At 40.1% G+C, this 21,873-nt stretch overlaps 1 protein-coding gene across 1 annotated transcript in view; it reads right to left on the bottom strand.

Annotated features, from left to right (window-relative positions):
- LOC122648958 (probable ATP-dependent DNA helicase CHR12) overlaps positions 1-21,873 on the bottom strand; it is a 35,724-nt gene that overhangs the window by 1,858 nt on the left and 11,993 nt on the right. The window contains exons 4-6 of the mRNA XM_043842292.1: positions 21,531-21,738; positions 21,293-21,446; positions 19,773-20,375 (exon numbers count right to left, since the gene is read on the bottom strand). Of these exons, the coding sequence (XP_043698227.1) occupies positions 19,773-20,375; positions 21,293-21,446; positions 21,531-21,738 (965 nt within the window). The remainder of the gene's footprint in view (positions 1-19,772; positions 20,376-21,292; positions 21,447-21,530; positions 21,739-21,873) is intronic.

Raw genomic sequence — 21,873 nt, 5'->3', positions numbered from 1 at the left:
CTGTTTCCAGACTCGAACTTGTGACCACTTGGTCACAATGGAGCAACCTTACCGTAGCACCAAGGCCCTCCTCCAGTAAAAACTAATTTACATAATTAAATTTTCAATCACTCAAATATTAATTCAAATTAAGTAACACGTAACACATATCCTTCTTATATCTTCTTATTCACTGTGTAATTTCTGCAACTCAGGTTAGTATATAACACTTGGTTCTACAGTTTTCCAGCATAACTTTCTAAATCTGAAATTGATAGATTCCTGAAGTTATAGATCTGAGATCACAACTCTGCCCTCAAATTTGTTAATCGAAGGTCAATCTGACCACCCTACTGTTTCAGAATTGGAGTCTGGTTTTAGATCATTAGAGTTCCAGCATGATCAGTAGCTTACAAATTAAGTATCGATTTTGTTACTGTTGTGTTCAAGTTCTGTGGTCAAGAGATCTGATTTGATCATTACTCATTACTTGCTATTGAATAGAGATATCTGAACCTGTTAAAAGTATCAACACTGTTATCTCCCATCAGATCTGCATTTAATACTCAGTCAAGAGAGTCCTATTCTGATATGGATTGTTCTAGTAGGTATTGTTGAGGTTAATTAGTCTTCTACTACCAAAAGGACTGAAGAGTCTTGTAGTCATTGCAGTATTATAACTGGTTACCTATATAAACAATGGGGAGATGACTACTGCAGGTTATGGACTGTTACTCTACCTGATGTAAGACAAAACATGAAGAAAAAGAGGCCAAAACACTGTTCACGTTACTGCTCATGTGAACGTCACAGCCCCTTATTTTTTGCATGGTGAGAATATTCCTTAAAGAATTGTTTTAAGTATTATTAGTGTTGAATTATGTACACCAGAATACCGTGGGGGTATTCTGGTCCTTTTGGGTTGGTTATTTATTATTTCATTATGTATTGCCTGCTCCTCTTATAGAGTCGGCTAGTGTAGGGGTAATTCTGTCCCTTTGTATTGTTCTCCTTATTATAAATAGAGAGCTTGTCTGATCGATTAGATCATTCAAGCATTACAATCCAAATTGTTTTGTTAACATGGCATCAGAGCCAGGTTCTCTGATCTAGGTTATACAGACACTTTTTTCCATCACTTTCTCCTTCCTTTCACTCTTTCTCGATCTCTCTTCTTCTTCTCTCCATCCTTCAAGGGCACCACTAATGAGGTGATCATATTATGATCTAGATGCTGCCCTCCATCCCACCTCACCATAGATTATCTAAATATTTTTTCGATAGCTGCTGCCTCCCCTCTTATACGATTTTTTTGTACTCCTGCTATTTTTGAAAATCAATCCTTTATCAGTTTGGGAGATTGATTGTTCACTTTGGAGCTCCACTAGCAGGCTTCAGACAACATCTATCAAGTTACTTCATCAACAATTGAAGACCTCACAAGTTACAGCCTTTTCCCCTATATCGATCTCAATTGTCAGGGTTTCAGCCATCTGATTGAGGAGATTTTTTTGATGGACGCCTTCGCTATCCTATTGGTGCACTCAACCTTAATTACAGCCCCTTCTGTTGAAGATTTTTGAAGATATCAAGTTCCCTAATTTTTTATCGATTCTGCCCATATCAATCTATTTTTTTGGTTATTTGCTTGGCTGGCTGCATTAACCTTTGCGGATTTGGTAACTTGATCTTCTCATTATGTCTGATCTTACCACAACTACCTCTGGAAGTGATGGTCAGTCAAGGACTAAGTACCTTCCTTATGCTGCTTCTATTAAACTTGATGGTACCAATTACTTAATGTGGGCCAGATCTCTCTCTTTGACTGTGGCTGGAAGAGGACTTACTGGCCATTTTACTGGTACCTCTAAACAGCCACTTGATGAAGGTCCCCTTCAGGATCGATGGACTGCTAATGATGCTATGGTTATGTCATTATTATTGAATTCTATGCAACTTGACCTTTCTAGTCAGTATCTCCTACTTGAGACAGCCACACAAATATGGACTGCTGCCAAGGAAACCTATGGACAAATGGGGAATGATGCTTAAGTATATGAGATCTGTAAGACACTCCATGCCACTACACAGAAGGAGTTATCTGTATCTAAATATTATGCTGCCCTCAGGAACTTATGCAACAATTGGATCATTACTCTATTTTCCAGCCTTCTTCCGCTGCGGACATTGCTGCCTATGAAAATATGTGGACCAGATTCGTGTTTATGATTTCTTAGCTGGTCTCAATGCTGAATAAGATCCAATTCGTGTGCAAGTTCTTAGTCGGGTTCCTTTTCCAACATTGGAGCAGTCTTTTGCTTTTGTTCACACTAAGGAGACCTGTCGGGCTGCTATGTTGTTCACTCCTACGGTTGAGAGATCAGCTTTACAAGTTGCTGGTTTCAACCCTATTTCTATATCTGAGGGCAATGTTTCGGCAAAGGAGCCTGTAAAGTGTGAACATTGCAACAAACCCTATCACACTAAGGCTAATTGCTGGAAATTACATGGGAAACCTACTGACTTTGAGGCCAAGCGTGGTCGAGGCAAAACTACAAACAAGGCTAATCGCACTGAATGTGTGGCTACAACTTCTACTACTGACACTAGTCTCTCCCAGGAGGAATTACAGGCTTTCAGGCACATGTTACAGACTTTCGCTGCCTCTACTACATCTCTTCCTGCCAATTCTTCTACTACTTCAGGTTCTAACTTTGCCCACTCAGGTATTTCATTTGGTGGTCATTGTGCTTAGGTTATCTCCACTCCGTGGATTATAGACTCCGGTGCCACTGATTATATGACAGGTTCTTTTAGTTTTTTTCATAAATATTATCCTACTTTTGGAAAGGATAAAGTCCGGGTAGCTGATGGTTCTCTTTCATTTGTTTCTGGAAATGGTTCCATTAGTTTCTCTCCTTCTATTTCCTTATCTTTGGTTTTGTATATTCCTAATTTTACTACTAACCTTCTTTCCATTAGTAGTCTTACTAAAGATCTGAATTGCAAAGTCACTTTTTTTTCCAACCCATTGTGTTTTTCAAGACCTGGCAACAGAGAAGGCGATTGGATGTGGTAGAGCATGGTGGATTGTAATTACTCGATGATGGTGCTTCTCCACAAAATTCTCTACCTTCTCAATTATATCAGAGTTCCTCATTCTCTTCTGAGCTGCTTCAGTGGCATTTTCGATTAGGTCACCCACCTTTAGGCACTTTATTTACTTTATTTCCAACATTGGTTAAAATTTGTAATAAGGAAGAATTTTTTTTGTGAGGCTTGTGTTTTGGCCAAACAGACACGTTCTACCTATTCTATTTCTAATAAACGAAGTTCTTCCTTATTTCATTTGGTTCATACTGATGTGTGGGGCCCTAGTCATAAAGCTTCTCTCTCAAGTCAACGTTGGTTTGTCTCGTTTATTGACTGTTACTCTAGGACCACCTGGGTTTACCTGATGCACTCTAAAAGTGAAGTTTTTTCTTGTTTCAGCATTTCCATAAAATGGTTAAGACCCAGTTTAATGCCACTCCCAAAGTCTTGAGAAGTGATAAAGGCAAGGAATATATGGAAGGTCAGTTCCAATCCTACCTTGCTGCCCATGGGATCCTACACCAAACTAGTTGTGTTGATACCCCAACCCAAAATGGTGTGGTTGAAAGAAAAAATCATCACCTTCTAGAGGTGGCGTGTGCTCTTCTATTTGCTCGTTATGTCCCCTCCCAATATTGGGGGAATGATGTCCTTACTGCTACATACCTTATTAATCGGATGCCTACTCGTGTCCCTGACTCTCGTACCCCTTGTGAGCTGCTACATGGCTCCTCCTCCTTTGTTGTTCACCCTAAGGTGTTTGTCAGTGTTTGTTATGCCTGGGATACTAGATCCCCTGGTAAACTTGAGCCTCGTGGGCTCCATTGTATTTTTTTGGGTTATTCTGCTACCCAAAGGGGTACAAATGCTATCATCTTCCTACCCGGCATACTATGGTTAGTATGGATGTTGTCTTTTATGAACATCTTTTCTATTATCCTTCCCCACATCTTCAGGGGAAGAATCATAGTGAAGATGTGCAACCTTTATAATGTAGCTCTAGATAGGAGAAAATCCCCACTAGAGGCCAAGCAATAGGATCTAAAAAAAGGCTGCTGGTTTGATTGGGCAGAATTAAGGTTTTTAGGTTAAATTCTAGGGTCAGGAATGGGGGAATGGGGTAATGTATATCTGATTTTAATAGGCCGGTTTTGGGGAAGCTATTAAAACAGATTTTAACAAGTTTTGAAACAAAATTCAATTTCCAGAATTTTTAGGGTTAGGGTTTGGGTTTTAGGGTTTAGAATCTAGGCTGAAACTAGGGTTTGGACTAATCAGAATGGGCTGCAGGTCTGGTCGAGTGGAGGGATTGGTATGGGGAGGCTGTGATCTGATTTTGGTGAAAAACAGATGTAGGATGAAGGCTGGACAGGTTCTAGGGTTTCACAGAGACGATGTCAGATTAGGGTTTATGAGGAAAATCAAATAAAATACAGGGGGATCGATTGGGGGGAAGGAAAAGGAATGAAAACAAAATTTAAAAATTCAAACTTACAATAGGAACCCACCGGCAGCAGCTTGAACAAAGGACGGAACAATCTTCAGTGAGAGATCCTCCCAGCTGTCACGGAGTAAGGAGTCAACTGGAGTCCACCGATCCCTTTCCACCTTGAGATCCACAAGGATGCACACTCACAAGGAGCAACAACAGCAACAAAGGCAGCAAGCATAAAGCTGAGTTTTTATTAATCAAAATTCGTATTCAATGCTGGCCTCCTTACAAACTTACATAGAAGACTAAAAAATAGACTTAGACACTAAAAAGGAAAGGCCTAACCCTATCCCTAACCTATTAGGTAACTTAAACTGACTAGGAAACTGAAATACTAAAGGAAATAGACTCAAAACATGGCTGGACTTATAGAGTCCTAATCCAGCCCAACTTACATCACATGACCACTTAAGTTGTCACATGACCGCTTAACCAAGTCACATGATCACTTAAATTGAACCAATTGGATGTAACCAATTTGAACCGGTTCAATTAAAAACATAAAAATAAAATAAGTATTGGGCTAATCCCCTATGCAACCTATATACCCCTAGTTTAGGCTCATTAAAGTGGCCTATTACATAGAAAACCCTTGGGATCAAAGGCCCAACATATATATATCCCAATCCTAGACTTATTCCTAATAAAAGAAGCCCAGTTTGGGTGATGAATCTGCATCACCTCTCCCCAGCTTGGAAAGTGATGAGGGGGAAACAACTTGTGAGTAGCAGCTTTGACCACTCCCAAATAGAACTCTGGTGAGGCAAGAATATTAGGAATAAAGTCTTCAAGGCGTGGAGCTTTCTCTTCAGAGAACCATAGTGGCATAACAAACTCTATGTGCTCGACCTCTTCAAGAACAGTATCTTAGATGTCGATGATTTCTTGTGGAGTATTCTCAACCCCCACTTCATCTTCCATGTCCTCAGCCTTGTCTACTTTGCTCTCTTCAGTGTAGACCTTTTCAGTAGTTTCTTCTACCATTGTGTTTTGCACCTCCACATCAATTTGATGGCCTAGCTTCTCAATTATGATCTCAACTACTGGTGCAGCTTGGTCTATTTGAATTTCTTTAGCTATCGGTTCTTGAATCTCTTCAACACAAACTGCCTTAGCAGAATCTTCTGTTGGTACATCCGCCATTGGTGAAACTTCAAACACAGTTGATGCCACTTGCGTTTGAGTTGACATGTTCGGCAGTCCCTATGGTTGTACAGTCGATGTGGTCACCTTTGGTTGTAACCCTTTTAGAGTAAACAAATGGTATAGACGGTGTTGATCAGGTAGGACACACGAGTTGTTTTCAGGTTCAATCCAACCTTGTCGCTCGTCCAACCAATTACAACCTATTGCAATAACGCTCCTCGGAGATGGTACCCACTTACACCAACCACCATCAGAGTATGAGGAATACTCAAATTCAACAAAGACTTGACCTGTAGGCATGATGCAAATCTCTCCTGATTGGGACAACATATCCACTACGGATTGTGAAATAATGTTGTTACGTCGCCTCTCATCAACAATTAATATGGTTGTGCTCCCATTGGGTAGACGAACTCGGTTCTTGAAAACGAAGGGAGGTGGGTCTTTCGAGGCTTGCTTGGAGCTTCCCTCAGCCATAGCTCTGATACCACTTAATGTAGCTCTAGATAGGAGAAAATCCCACTAGAGGCCAAGCAATAGGATCTAAAAAAAGGCTGCTGGTTTGATTGGGCAGAATTAGGGTTTTTAGGTTAAATTCTAGGGTTAGGTATGGGGGAATGGAGTAATGTATATCTGATTTTAATAGGCAGGCTTTGGGGAAGCTATTAAAACAGATTTTAAGAAGTTTTGAAACAAAATTCAATTTCCAGAATTTTTAGGGTTAGGGTTTAGAATCTAGGCTGAAACTAGGGTTTGGACTGATCAGAATGGGCTGCAGGTCTGGTCGAGTGGAGGGATTGGTATGGGGAGGCTGTGATCTGATTTTGGTGAAAAACAGATGTAGGATGAAGGCTGGACAGGTTCTAGGGTTTCACATAGACGATGTCAAATTAGGGTTTATGGGGAAAATCAAATAAAAATAAAGGGGGATCGATTGGGGGGAAGGTAAAGGAATGAAAACAGAATTTAAAAATTCAAACTTACAGCAGGAATCCACTGAAAACAGCTTGAACAAAGAAGGATGGAACCACCTTCAGTGAGAGATCCTCCCAGTTGTCACTGCGTAAGGAGTCAACCGGAGTCCCCCGATCCCTTTCCACCTTGAGATCCACAAGGATGCACACTCACAAGGAGCAACAGCAGCAACAAAGGCAGTAAGCATAAAGCTGAGTTTTTATTAATCAAAATTCGTATTCAATGCTGCCCTCCCTTACAAACTTACATAGAAGACTCAAAAATAGACTTAGACACTAAAAAGGAAAGGCCTAACCCTATCCCCAACCTATTGGGTAACTTAAACTGACTAGGAAACTGAAATACTAAAGGAAATAGACTCAAAACATGGCTGGACTTATAGAGTCCTAATCCAGCCCAACTTACATCACATGACCACTTAACCTAGTCACATGATCACTTAAATTGAACCAATTGGATGCAACCAATTTGAATCGGTTCAATTAAAAACATAAAAATAAACTAAGTATTGGGCTAATCCAGTATGCAACTTATATACCCCTAGTTTAGCCTTATTAAAGTGGCCTATTACATAGAAAACCCTTGGGATCAAAGGCCCAACATATATATATCCCAATCCTAGACTTATTCCTAATAAAAGAAGCCTTGTTTGGGTGATGAATCTGCATCACTTTAGAGCTGCCCTAAGAAGCCCCCCTTAAGTATATTCATGATGAGTCTTCTCCGGTTCTTCCCACTCTGGATCCCATACAGGGGGAGACCATAGAGATAGATAATAATGACAATCAAGTCCAGGGGGAGCAGACTCATAATGACATTCCAATTCAAGGGGACCAAACTCCTATTCAGAAAACCATTAGTGCATTTCAGAGGAGGATTAATGATTCTACTATGAAGGTCTATACTAAGAGCCGTACCAGACATAAGCAGCTTCAAACCACTATAGCACCAGTCAAGGTTCTAAAACCAGCGAGATCTCATACGAGTTCTAAAAGTGTATTTGTATTTCATTTACTTAAGATATTAGTCATAAATAAGCAAATACCTCCTATTTGAATCCAATAAAAATAGTAAAAAAAAATTAAATTCAAAAGGAAAAAAAATTCAACCCCCCAGTTCAAGAACAAAAATTGGATTTTCGGCGGTAGGTGCAATTTTCAACTTTCTAATGCTGAGGTTTTTTCTCCAAATCTAAAAATTCCATAAATCTTAATATGGTAAAACATTGCTAAAAACCAAAAGTGCAATAAAATATTCATTTGTTTTGATGTCCAAAAAAATATTTTCATTCAGAGCGATTTTGAGAGTACTCGCACCCACCAAATTAAGTTTGACCGGTACATAACTCCTTTAATATAAATCAGATTTAAGCAATCTTGGACTTGTTGGAAAATAGGTTTATGAGCTGATCATAGACCAAAGAAGCAAGGGTGCTCGTAGATCAACTAGCGCTTTTCCGTTGCTTGATTCTTCTCTTGATTTCAAATGTTGTAGCATTGATTGAGCGGAGCCGCTCTGAAATAGTGAAGGAGTGGTTTGTTTGTCTCAAAGGAGGCAATTTCCTTTTTGTTGTCTACTTAATAAACTCCTTTTTCGCATGCGCTCTACTGTATATGCCGCAGGTCTTATCAGCTTATGTACTAAGCGAAGCCACCTTCGACCCTGAGCTCTCATCAAAGTCTTTCCAACAAGTCCAAGATTGCTTAAATCTGATTTATATTGAAGGAGTTATGTACCGGTCAAACTTAATTTGGGGTGCGCGAATGCTGTCAAAATTGCTTTGAATGAAAATATTTTTTGGACATCAAAACAAATGAATATTTTACCGCACTTTTGGTTTTTAGCAATGTTTTACCATATTAAGATTTATGGAACTTTTTAGATTTTGAGAAAAACCCCAACATTAGAAAGTTGAAAATTGCAGCTACCGTCGAAAATCCAGTTTTTGTTCTTGAATAGGGGGGTTGACTTTTTTTTTCCTTTTGGAATTTGATTTTTTTAACTATTTTTATTGGATTCCAATAGGGGGTATCTGCTTATTGGATTCAAACATTTACTTATAAGATATTAGGCATAAATAAGTATCTGTCCTGGTTTCCCACTAAGTGAAACTCCTATTTGGATTTTGTATTTGCAAAATCTGATAGTGCCATTGTATTTAAATGGCCTAAAATTGGCTAAGTACCAAGTTTCTGACCCAAACTAGGTCTAAAACCCACCGAAACCAGGTTTCAAGTTGAAAAAAGAAATGCACCAACTTGACCGAGATCTCGGGTTTTCCCAAGGTCCAGTTCTGAGTTTTAGTACTTTGGCACCAGTACCCATTCGGTTGCCAACCCCGGATCCAGAGCCTACTCTTTCATCTGGTAAGATTCCTTCTCCTGAGTTACCTATTGCCCTTCGCAAAGGTACTAGGACTTGTACTCAGCATCCTATTTCTCATGTAGTTTCATATGCCTCTCTTTCTCCATCTTTCTGTGCCTTTGTTTCTTCTCTTTCTTCTGTGCGTATTCCTCACACTTGGCAGGAAGCTCTTACAGATGGAAAGTGGAAGGCAGCAATAATGGAAAAAATGGCAGCCTTAAAGAAGAATAATACATGGGAGTTTGTTGTTCTTCCTTCAAAGAAACGACCAATTGGATGTAAGTGGGTGTTTATGATGAAACAGAAGGTGCTTGGCTCTGTGGATAGATATAAGGCTCGTCTTGTGGTAAAGGGGTTCACCCAAACATACGGGATTGACTCTCAAGAGACCTTTGCACCTGTTGCAAAGCTAAATACTGTCAGAGTTTTATTGTCATGTGCCGTGAATTTGGGATGGGATCTTCAACAGCTAGATGTGAAGAATGCCTTTCTCAATGGAGAACTGGATGAGAAGGTATATATGGATATTCCACCAAGGTTCTCTTCTGACAAAACCCAAGGCAAAGTATGCAAGTTGAAACGTGCACTTTATGGGCTAAAGCAGTCACCGCGTGCTTGGTTTGGGAGGTTTCACAAGGCTATGATTTCTGTAGGCTATAGGCAGAGCAATGCTAATCATCCTCTCTTTATAAAGAGGGCTGGTCAGAAGGTCACTATTCTCATAGTCTATGTTGACGACATTGTTGTTACCGGAAATGATGGTGATGAGATTAGTAATCTGAAGGATTTTCTTGGTGAAGAGTTTGAGATCAAAGATTTGGGAAAGTTGATGTATTTTCTTGGAATTGAAGTTGCCAGATCTTCAAAAGGCATATTTCTCTCCCAACGAAAGTACATCCTAGATTTGTTATCTGAAACGGGTCTGATAGAGTGCCACCCTTCTGATACTCCTATGGATGCTAATGTCAGGCTTCAAGAAAGGAGGGTGAACCTGTTGAGAAGGACCGGTACCAAAGGTTGGTAGGGAAGCTGATTTATCTCTCACATACCTATCCAGACATTGCTATTGCAATAAGTATTGTGAGTCAGTTCATTCATGATCCCTATTCTTCGCATTCTCCACTACTTGAAGTCAGCCTCGGGAAAAGGCATTTTGTTGTCTCCTCATGATCACCTACAGATAGAGGTCTATACTGATGTTGATTGGGCTGGTTCTCCTGACCGTAAGTCTATCTCTGGGTACTGCACTTTTGTGGGTGGAAATCTTGTAACTTTGGCGTAGCAAGAAGCAGAATATGGTAGCTTGTTCTAATGCTAAGGCTGAGTTTCGTGTTATGGCACAAGGCATATGTGAGTTGTTATGGCTCAAGGGTTTACTACAAGATCTTGGTGTTCCTGTTAATTTTCCTATGAGGTTGTATTATGACAACAAGGCTGCAAATAGCATTGCTCATAATCCAATACAACATGATCGCACTAAACATGTTGAGGTTGACAGGCATTTCATCAAGGAAAAGTTGAACAGGGGTGATTTGTGTTCCTTTTGTGAAGTCTGCAAATCAGCTAGCTGATATTTTCACAAAGGGATTATCAAGGAAAGTGTTTCATCCTATTTTGGTCAAGTTGGGCATGTTTGACATATATGCTCCAACTTGAGGGGGAGTGTTGAATTATGTATACCAGAATACCGTTACTGTGGGGGTATTCTGGTCTTTTTAGGTTGGTAATTTATTATTTCATTATGTATTGCCTGCTCCTCTTATAGAGTTGGCTAGTATAGGGGTAATTCTATCCCCTTTGTATTTTTCTCTTTATTATAAATAGAGAGCTTGTCTGATCGATTAGATCATTCAAGTATTACAATCCTAATTGTTTTGTTAACAATTAGTGATGTAAGTCCTTAAGTGAGGGGCAATTTTGTCATTCTGTTGAATTGATGGGGACCACAGGCTGGAGATTTTGGCTGCAACTTATAAGTCATCCAAGTGGGTCCCACAAGGAGATTTGAAGACTTAAGAAGATTTTATTATGTTTCTTTTTTATTTCAGTCCTAGTTAATTAGAGTAGTTTCTATTTTTATGTTGCAACTTATTATGTTAAGTTTCTATTTCTCTTCTTACTTGAGGTGCAAGTATAGCCCCCTTTATCATGGTTCAAAATTTCGCGATACATCGCCGAAATTTCGGCAAATTTCATAAATTTCGACACTACCGAGACGAGATGGGCTTCCGAAATGAAAAATGTTCAAATTTCGTCGAAATTTAGGTATATTTCGGCATGTCACTGAAATATCGCCGAAACTGCTACATTCCTATGCATGTGATTCTTTAAACTTAAGTATAAAAGCAACATCTCGCTGGTCTCGGTCAAAATTTCGACCGAGACCATGTAGAGAGTGCTTTTGTTGCTTCTTTTTTTTTTTTTGTCTTCCAAGCCATTCTTTGTGGGGGAAACACTTGTTCTTCATCATTTTCGACGGATCGTCAGTGGAAACACTCCTAGCACATTTGTGAAGGCTTTTTCATTGTTTAAGGTAATTTTTCTCTCTAAAACTATTTTTTTGAAAATACTATGTTCAATACTTATTGGATGATGATGATATTATTACATGTTAGACACCGGAGGCCGATCTACAACCTCAAGGTGTCGAAATTTTTTTCCCATACGTATTTTATTTTTTTAATTTTCTGATTTAAAAAATTGATTTTCCTACAACAAAAATAAAAAAAATTAGGGGTAATATAAATTGGATGGGGATCAATTAAATATATGTTAGACACCAATGGCTGATCTACGGCTTCACGGTGTCAAAAATATTTTTCTGCCATAAATAATTAATTTTATTTTTCAGAAATTAAGAAAAATATTAAAAATTCAAAAAAAAATGAAATGAATAGGAAAAATATGAGGTTTTGGTTTGAAAAATCATGAAAAAATATAAAAGATGTAGCATGCCATATGGTCCCTACTAAAGTAGATAGGGAAGTTGGTGAAAGTTTGAGGGGAAAGATGAAGAGGAAGCCTTACAAGCAGAGGGTAAGGGAACAACTTGAGGAGGCAGTGAGGAGTTCAATGAAGGAGAAGGAGAATACCATGATGATGATGATGATGACAGTGATGACCCCATCTATGTGCCTGTTGATATACAAACACCATAGGAGGCTAAGGACTTTCAATGGTCTGTTTCCAAGAGTAAAGTTAGTTTTCGAGATTATCAACAGAGACAAAGAGTGGGGGTAGTGGAGGAGGTGGTAGTGGAGGGTCTAGAACTGGTGGGTTGTTTAATCCTTTTAAAAGATCACAAAGTATGAAGGCAGCTCCAACACCTCTAGCAGTACTAGTACCACCACCACCATTAGATCCTAAACTACATAAGAAGAAAGGAAGCACTCAACCCAAAATTAAAAGAGCATGGAAGAATATAAAGGGATTAGTGAAAGAGTCAATAGCTAAGTGGATGCTATACCAAACCATCCCAGCAAACACTGCACAAGGCCCCCATTATGAGACCATGATTGATACAATTGCAGAGGCTGGCCCAGGGTTTAAGGGACCCACCCCATATGAGGTAATGAATGTTTATTTACCGCAATAGAAGGCTGAGATTGAGGAGTACATTGATCAAATGAGGACTATGTGGGAGACATATGGGGTGACTATAATGGCAGATGGTTGGACTGGGCCTACAAGCAAGTCCATCATCAATTTTATGGTCTATTGTGATGGGAGGACAGTTTTCCTCAAATCTGTGGATGCATCCAAAGAGATAAAGGATGCAAAATACATTTATAGATTGTTGAAGGAAGTGGTTAAAGAGGTAGGAGTAGAGAACATTATCCATATTGTAACGGATAATGGAAGCAACTTCAAGAAAGCTAGTGAGAAAATGATGAATAACAGTATGTATCGAATCTTTTGGACTCCTTGTGCGGCCCATTGCATTGATCTAATACTGAAGATATGGGGAAGTTAAAGTTGGTGAAGGCTGTGGTGGAAAGTGTAAGACAAGTCACCAACTTTGTATACAACCACTCCTTTGTACTAAATCTATTGAGGGAAAAATGTGGGGGTGACTTGGTGAGGTCGGGCATCACTAGGTTCGCCAAAAACTACATTGCCCTAAAAAGCTTTGAGACGAAGAAGGCCAGGCTATGATCTATGTTTACTTCTGAGGAATGGTTTAGATGGAAAGGTTCTAATACCAAAAGTGGGAGGGAAGCACAGACAACCATGTCCTCGGAGGAATTCTAGACAAAGCTAGGCAAAGTGGTGAAAGTTTTGGAGCCAGTGGTTATAACTCTGCTTTCAAGGGCCCCACCATACCAGTCCTATATGCTGTCATTGACTTGATGAAGGATAGCGTCTACAATGTGGCTCCTTGTAGTAGCAAGCATTCTTGGATATTATCTATAATCGCTAAGAGAATCAACTTATGCATCCACCGCATAAGGTTGGTGAGTAATTTTGTTTATGTAACTAATTCATACCTTAGTAATATTATTAATTACCTATGCATTTGACAATATCTCATTTCTATATGTTAATTTTCAGCATACTACTTGAACCCCAAGTATCAATATAATAATAGGCTTGGGTTGGATACTCAACTTATTGATGTTGTGAAACAAGTAGCAAAAGAGTTGGAGCCAGATGGTAAACTACAAGCTATATGCAACACTGAGGTGAGTCGTATAATTCATTTGGAATATAATTAGTAATTAGTAATTACTAATTAGTAATGAGTCATTACTAATTTTAAAAATTTTCCAAATGGGTATAGATGAAGAGTTTTAGGGATGCATTGGGGAGTTTTGGAACCTATGCTGCAGTACAAGGCAGAGAACACGGTGATGCTGGTACTCAATTCAATATCTTATTCTTTTAAATTACATATGTATTGAAAGTTAAAACTTGTGAAAAGTTTGAAACGTCTTTTTTTGTTGTAAACTGTAATGAAGCTGAATGGTGGGTGTTGTATGGGGAATTGGCTGAGAATTTAAGGAGAATAACAATCAAGGTCCTTGCCCAAACATGTTCCGCATCTGGCTGTGAGAGGAACTGGAGTACATTTTTGCTCATCCACTCCAAGAGGCAAAACAGATTGGGTTCCAACGTCTATCTGACTTAGTGTATGTGCACTATAACTTGAGGCTGAAGTTACAACACATACACATGGGACATGAGGGGCAAAGGGGCACTATTGACCTCGCTACCATTTTTCAAGTTGACTCAGATGATGAGGACCCTATTGTGGATTGGGTGAGGGATAGAGGTAAGCTGGTGTTGGATCAAGAGGGAGGTAGGGCAAACCCCATGATAGCTTCCCAGATGGGTGTTGATGTGGATGAATATATGGCTGACGAGGGTCAGATACACGCACGGGAAGCATCACCCATATCATTCCAGCCCACAGGTGGCAATGCTGATGAGGATGATGACTGGTCCAGGTCCTCAGGTATTCTGGTAGGAATCAGACTCAGACTCAGACTCAGACTGGCAGATCTTCACCGACTACTCATACTGGTGGAACTGGAACTGATGGAGGTGATGGTAATGGTGATGGTAATAATGATGGCAGTGATGATGATGGTAGTGGTGGTGGTGGTGGTGAAGCATTTGATGGAATGTGAGAGCATCATGTGGTAGACGAGCAGATGGTGCCTGTAGAGCTAGTCCGATTCACCGGAGAAACACAATTTGATCACGCCACACAAGATACGAACCACGGTGCACCTGAGCCCGCACCCGCACCCTCACAAGCCCCCATATCATACACCAGGAAGCGTAGGGGTCGACAAACACAGGCTGATTATATGGATATTGATGACTTATCTAGCTTTGCTGGCGGACTGAGTATGGATGATAGGGAGGGAGGATCGAGTGGGCATTGGCATGCCCCATCTTTTGATGCATGTACCACTCCATCGTCATCGGATTATAGTGCATCACATTCATATGGATATGAGTAGTTCGTTGGGGTAGGGGACTATGACTCCCAGTCCTAGTCCTAGTCCAAAGGACATACTGGATCATCTTTTGTGGACGACATCTTTGCATACCCTAGCTACCCAACGCACCAGCCGTACATGTTGCCAGCGCCGACATCACATCATACTGGATCAGTGAGTAGTCATGGTTCTTCTTCACAGATTGGTAACCCATATCCTAGGATAGGTTACCTCCAATATGTTGATGACAACATTTACATGGCAATTGTGGATGACTACACTCGTTTCTTCACCCAAACTATACCGTGGTCCACGTATATCCTTCAGACAGAGAGCAATGGACGTCAACTCCAGCGGAGCATAAGTGGGGTCGATCCAAGAAGGCATAGCAATTATTACTAGGATTTGTTTTATGAAAGTTGTGAGTCTTTTGAGTTGTGAGTTGTGAGTTGTGACTTTGTGTATTGAGTATTGAACTATTGACTATTATGGAGTTTATGAGTTATGAGTTATGAACTTATGCACTTATGACTTTATGAGTTTAAACTAAAGGCCACATTTGACTTTATTTTTGTTTCATTACTTTGTTTAAATTTCTTATTATGTCTTTTAGTACTTAAACAACGTGTATTTAACTATTTATACATCAGGGTCCTACCGTATACTATCAATCAAGGGTGCAAACCCAAAACACCACTATAAGTTCATTTTTTGCAATATGAAGGTTTAAATGTGTTTATTTAGCTTAAATAAGGGTGTACATGAATAAAATTTTCTAAGGAGACGTTGACGATTGCCGAGAGAAATTTCTTTGAGTCATGTGACCCCTGCTTTCTCCGGCCTCCATGACCGGCTCTGGCCAGGTCTCATTGTCCTCCTCTCCTCCTCCCTCCCCTTCCCACCCTCCGCAGCCATCTCTCACCCCTTTGACCTCCCCTCTTTACCCTGCTTGGAAGTCCCTTTTCGGTTCAGCTCCCTCTTCTTCTCCAGACGGTCTCCCTCTGCACTTTGTCTCCCCTTCCTTTGCCGACGGCTCCAAGATTGCTCTCTGCTCTTCAGGTCTCCTTGATGATGAAGCCTCCTTGTGGGAAAATGCTCTCATTGGACACTTCATTGATAACCGCCCACCATTCCACATTGTAAAGCTCTCTCTTTCCAAGCAATGGAGACCTCTAGGGTCTTTCGAGACATTCATGTTTTTTTTTTTTTTTTTTTTTGATAAGTAACGAGACATTCATGTTAGGTAATGGTTTGTTCATTTTCAAGTTCTCCGACTCCATGGATAAGAATCATGTCCTGGAAGGAGGGCCTTGGCTGGTGGGTCGAAAACCAATTTTTTTGCGCCAATGGACTCGCCATATCCAGCTCCAGCGTGTTGACCTCTCCTCTATCCCACTCTGGATCTCCTTCCCTGGGCTACCCTTCCATTATTGGTGCTCCGAAGGCCTAAGTTTGGTCGGGTCTGTTCTTGGTACTCCCCTGCATTCAGATGCAAAAACCAGTAGGAAGGATAGGCTCACTTTCGCCCGTATTTGCGTTGAAGTTTCTGCAGATGAAGCTCTCCCTTCAACCATCACCGTTGTTGAAGAAGATGGTCACTCTTTTGTGCAAAATGTTTCCTATGAATGATCACCGCCCCACTGTCTGATCTGCAAAACTTTCGGCCATCTATTGCCCCCCATCCCTTTGAGTTTTTCGCCGCCGTAACCCTAGCTCCCCTCCTTTTCCTAAGAATCGTCCCTACATTGCCTATTCCTTGGCCTGCCTGGAGAGGATTGCACCCCTAAGCTCCACTATCAGAGATCATGCTCTCTGTTGTGAGCCAATGGATCCTGGATAGATATCTTCGCTTCGTTGGCTTTAGTTGTTTTTTGTTCTGGTGTCTCCCCTTTAGTGTGCTTTTTGTTGGGGATCTTCCCCTTTTTTGTTTGTCCTTGTCTTGATTAGGCAAGGCTTTGGTTTTGGCTTTGGCTCGTGCTTGTTGTTCCCTCCCCCCCCCCCCTTTTCTTTCCTTTGGTTAATGAATTTTTTATTCATCCAAAAAAAAAAGGGTGTACATGAAGTATCAGGCCTTAATATGGCCAAAAACCCACTGAGATGGAGTGCCGAAATAGGGCAGAACAAATACCATATTTTGCCGAAATTTCAACCAGCCTGAAATGGCGAGACGAGACGAAATTTCGAACTATGGTCTTTATATTGTAAGGCTGCTATGCCTCTCCTCACGATTTTATGAGTGAATGAAAATTGCTTTCAGCAAATTATGTTTCCTTCTCAAGTGATGTTTGTGACTTGAAGGGTTTAGAAACCTGGCTGAGAGAGCCGAAGCATCTTTATCCCTCTGTTCTCCTATCTTCTTCTTCCTACCCTGCTTGAGTTCTGTTGGTGACTGCTGCTGTGAACCTGCAATGCCTGTGACTGTTGCTGCTACTGGAGATCACCAACCGAAGATTGAAGACATCCCTCCACTTCAATTGTTGCTGCTGCTGCACCCCTGCAAAACCCCTTGGCAGCTAGTTTCTAATTCCATAACTCCTCATTCCATCCACTAACCCTGCTGGGTTTTGAAGCACACCATCCTCCATTCATTCCCTCCACTCGATCCTCACTTCCACCCCATTCCACAGGCTGAAACCTTCTATTTTCGTTAACTTTCTATTTTCATTCAACCACCATAACTTCACTTCTACCCATCAGAACTTCACCAAACTTGCAGCAAAACCTCCTTCCCATAGATCCTACACTTGATCCAAGTTAGAGCCCAAACTGGTGGCTAGTTTGGTCTGCAGAGAATTACTTTCTATTTTGGAAGTTGCTGTCATATCTTCCAGCTCAACTATCAGAATCAATTGAAACTTTCAGCATTGCTTCTATCCTATACAAGCATCATTCGATCCAAAGCTGGGTGAATTTCTTTGGCTGGTTTGGTTGATTTCACAAACTTTCTAATTCTGCCTCTCGTTTCTATTTTGGATTTGTGGGTTTATCGATCCTACTGTAGAGTGGTTCTTAGCTGAGCCCCTTCTACATTATTACCTTGCAAAGGTCTCTTCTCTCCCTTCTTCCTCTCTTCTTCTCTCTTCTTTTTTTAACATTGTTAGTTCTAGTTATTTGTTTCTGGTATTGTTTCATGGTATCAGAGCACACATAATCAGTGCTTGCAATCTCTCCAGCACTGTTCTGAGAGACTCTATTTAGTGTTTTCTATTGTGATTTGCAGCTACCTTTTGCTGCAATTTTCTACTACGAAGATCACCCTAGGAGAGCCACCGACTCCAACTACCGTCCATGTACGATCCATAACTTAAAACTCTACTGCATGCTCAATGGAATTCATTGCTGGTACATTGTTAATAACTGCCAAGGCAAACGTCTGAGGTAACTTTCATGCAGTGCAATGGTGTATGAGCAAAGCTGCATCACATGTAATATTTATACTGCCTTAATTTTGTTTTATTTTTTAATAACTTTTTTAGGTCTCATTTCAAACTTTTCCACTCGTATTCTGAGAACCCTTTTCCGAGAACCTAATGACCTATGCAATTTGAGCCCAATTGAAACCTTTTTCACCCTTCGCAGCTCATGATTTGATTCAATTTTTTTCCCGGATGAAAACAGCAATTTTATTGGAAAGAATAAAAAAAAGTACAAGCCCAAAACCAGGCAAGAACTCACCCTCTCTTACCATAAACAAAACATTAAGAAGTGGAAAATACGAACATAAAGAGACAAGCTAATATATCAGAGGGAAAGAGTTTGTCCTTGGCTTCTAATGGAACGAGCCGTTCCTTTGTTAAAATGAGAGAATTTATGTGCCTAATAACATGGGTAAACCTCTAAGCACCATCCTTATCAGGAGGCATCCAAGGTATGATTTAATTCAAATTTAAAATTGATCTCTGGTACACTAAAAAACTTGGCTCATTAGTTTATTACCTATCAGGTGATATACTTTAAAAAATTCTCATTACATATTAGTTCATACTAAATAGGATCTATAATCCAGATTCCATATAAAAAATACTTATAAATCTGATAGTATGGATCCTAATTATGTTATTGTCAAACACCCATAAAACAAATTAATTCCAAGAAATTCTCACAACCTCACCTATTCTATTGTACTGCTTGGAAATTGGAAAATGAAATTATCTGTTCTTCGAATTTTACCATTTAACTCAAGGGGGGAATGATACAAGTTAAGACACTCAATGCTGGCATTAAAAAAAAAAAAAAAAACCTTTGCATCCGAAGTGGTGGCATGTTGAGAGCTGTTTTGCACATGCATAGACACCCAAAGCATATCTGGTTGGCCTGACAAGTTAAACTTATCTGGTCAGCCCAAAAATTTGCGAGTGGAAGCTTGGATGTGACCCAAATTTTGTGGACAGGAAGACCCCTATGTCTCCTGCTCACATCTCAAGTTTCAACCCAAACAAAGTTTACCAAGTATATATGGGGATGCACGCCAATACACAGGAAGTACATGGCTGAATTTGAGTCTGAAATTTGACAAATGCAAATCCAGACTGTCCACCATTATCCAACGGCCTGGATATGCACACACACACACATGCAAAATCACTATAGCAAGTCACCCTATAGAGGATGAAAGATGTGTGTGTGTGTGTGTGGGAAATTTCCATAAAGCATCCTCCAGTGACCAGTCAAAACCACCACCTTCTGATTCTCTTCCTGAATGAAATAATGTCAAGAATAATATGCAAAATCACTATAGCAAGTCACCCTATAGAGGATTAAAGATAATAACAAACCTGTGGAGGTTGTATTGAAGAGACCCGCCTGAATGACCTTGGCATCAATGCCCATTTTCTGTTTAGCGCGTTCCAGGATAACCTCTTCGATTGATCCAACACTAACCAACACAAAGACCCTCACTTCCTTCTTCTGCCCTATACGATGGGCCCGATCCTCTGCCTGTTGGTCCATTTGGGGGTTCCAATCGCTATCAAATATTATAACAGTATCTGCGGTTTGTAAGTTTAGACCAAGGCCCCCAGCACGAGTGCTCAAAAGAAACATGAAGAAAGGTGAGTCCGGTGCATTGAAGTGCTTTAGTAGAGTCCCTCTTTCTTCTGTCTTTGTTGTACCATCCAGTCTAAGATACTTATAATCATGCAGCTGCAAATAAATTTCAAGGATGTCTATGAGACGAGTCATTGTTGAGAAAAGCAAAACTCTATGCCCTGTTCTTTGGAGTTTTGGGAGCAAGCGGTCAAGCAGCTCAAATTTCCCAGATGCTCTGACCATCTCCTCCTTGCGCCAAACGTTATATTCTCCCACAAAGAGGTATGGGTGATTACAACACTTTCTGAGTTGCATTGACAAGTTCTGGAGACTCTTGGACTTCCCAGATCCTGCAGATTCTTGTCTTTTAGTAAACAGGTCATAATTTCCGTTCTCTTTTCCAAAGTAATATTGAATCATGGAGCAAAGGTACTAGGAATTAATCATCTTAAATGAGCAGGAGACAGAAAATTAACTTAAAAAATAATAGCTCCAGAGAGATATGAGACAAATTCTGAATGACAAAGAAGTTCAATTCAATTAAAGACTGAACTTTGTCCTTGCACATTTTCTCAGGGCTGAAGACAGCATCTTTCTAATGACTGGACAAGGGGGAAATGACATTAACTGTAAAAGATACTCATGTAAAACAAAGACCAAACTCTCTTGACTGCAAATGTGATGGCAATTTAGGACTAACATCGAAGACGTGATGCTATATCTGATTAGTTTAACAGTTTAACAGCACCTTAGTCATCTTTTTTTCTGAATGAACTCGTCCAAAAGGTTTTCTGGACAGGCACCTATTTTTTTTCCACATGGCGATATCAGATGGGGCTGAAATTTTGTGGACTTGTAGAACGCAAGGTCCCCTGCTCACATATCAAGTTTTAGCCCAAACGGAGTCTGCCAAGTGGCAAAATTAAGCAACAAAAGATTCATGACTACCAAAAGGGTGCAGAGTGCCAAGGTGATGCATGGACATACACAGGGGGTATGCCACTACGAGAAAGAGTAAATGGTTGAATTTGGGTCTGAAGTTTAACTATGTCTATCCGATGGTCAGAATTGTCAAATCACCCTTCCAGGTGGGAAACTAGCTGTGCCCATCCAGAAAACTGTTTGGATGTGCCCGCCCAAAAAGATTTTAATTTAAAAAAAAAATTAAAGTACCAGTTTTAAGAGCATGGATAGACATTTTAAGTAGAAAACTATTTCCACAAATTTACAGCTGCAACCCAAACAAAAAGAAAAAAGACATACATACCAGTATCCAACCCAACTCTTCCCAAGTCAGTGACCTGTTGATAGTATACTTTCTGCCAAGCTGACAAATCGCATTTTAATATGACCTGTGTTTTCCCAGGAAGAAATTTCTCCACCTCACTTTTCTTCCTCCTCAATATGAACGGCCTTATAACCTGGGAATTGAGGGAAAACGATTATAACAAAAAAATACATCAAGAAAACAATTTGATACAGTTATAGAACATGCCAACACCCACCTGATGCAAACGACGAATAATCAATAGCTCTTCCTCATCTGTAAGAGTAACATCACATCGATCTGCAAAGGGTGCATTAAACCACTCCTCGAAATTCTCAACTGAATTAAAGATTGTGGGGAGGAGAAAATTAAGCAGGGCCCACAACTCTTGCAAACTATTTTGTATCGGGGTACCGGTTAATAGAAGCCTCCGCCTAATTTTGTAGCTGCACAATAGGAGAGCAATAATGTCTTGAAAAGTTCAACACAATGAATTGTACAGATGGTAAAGGATTAAAATGTTACATATAATGAAACATTTGTGGTATTGTACGAACTACTTCCAGGAGACAGCCGTCAGC

Source organism: Telopea speciosissima, chromosome 1 (assembly GCF_018873765.1).
Source record: "Telopea speciosissima isolate NSW1024214 ecotype Mountain lineage chromosome 1, Tspe_v1, whole genome shotgun sequence".
NCBI classification, from domain to species: domain Eukaryota; kingdom Viridiplantae; phylum Streptophyta; class Magnoliopsida; order Proteales; family Proteaceae; genus Telopea; species Telopea speciosissima.
Note: the sequence above shows the minus strand (reverse complement) of the source record. Positions and strands in the feature narration are given on the sequence as shown.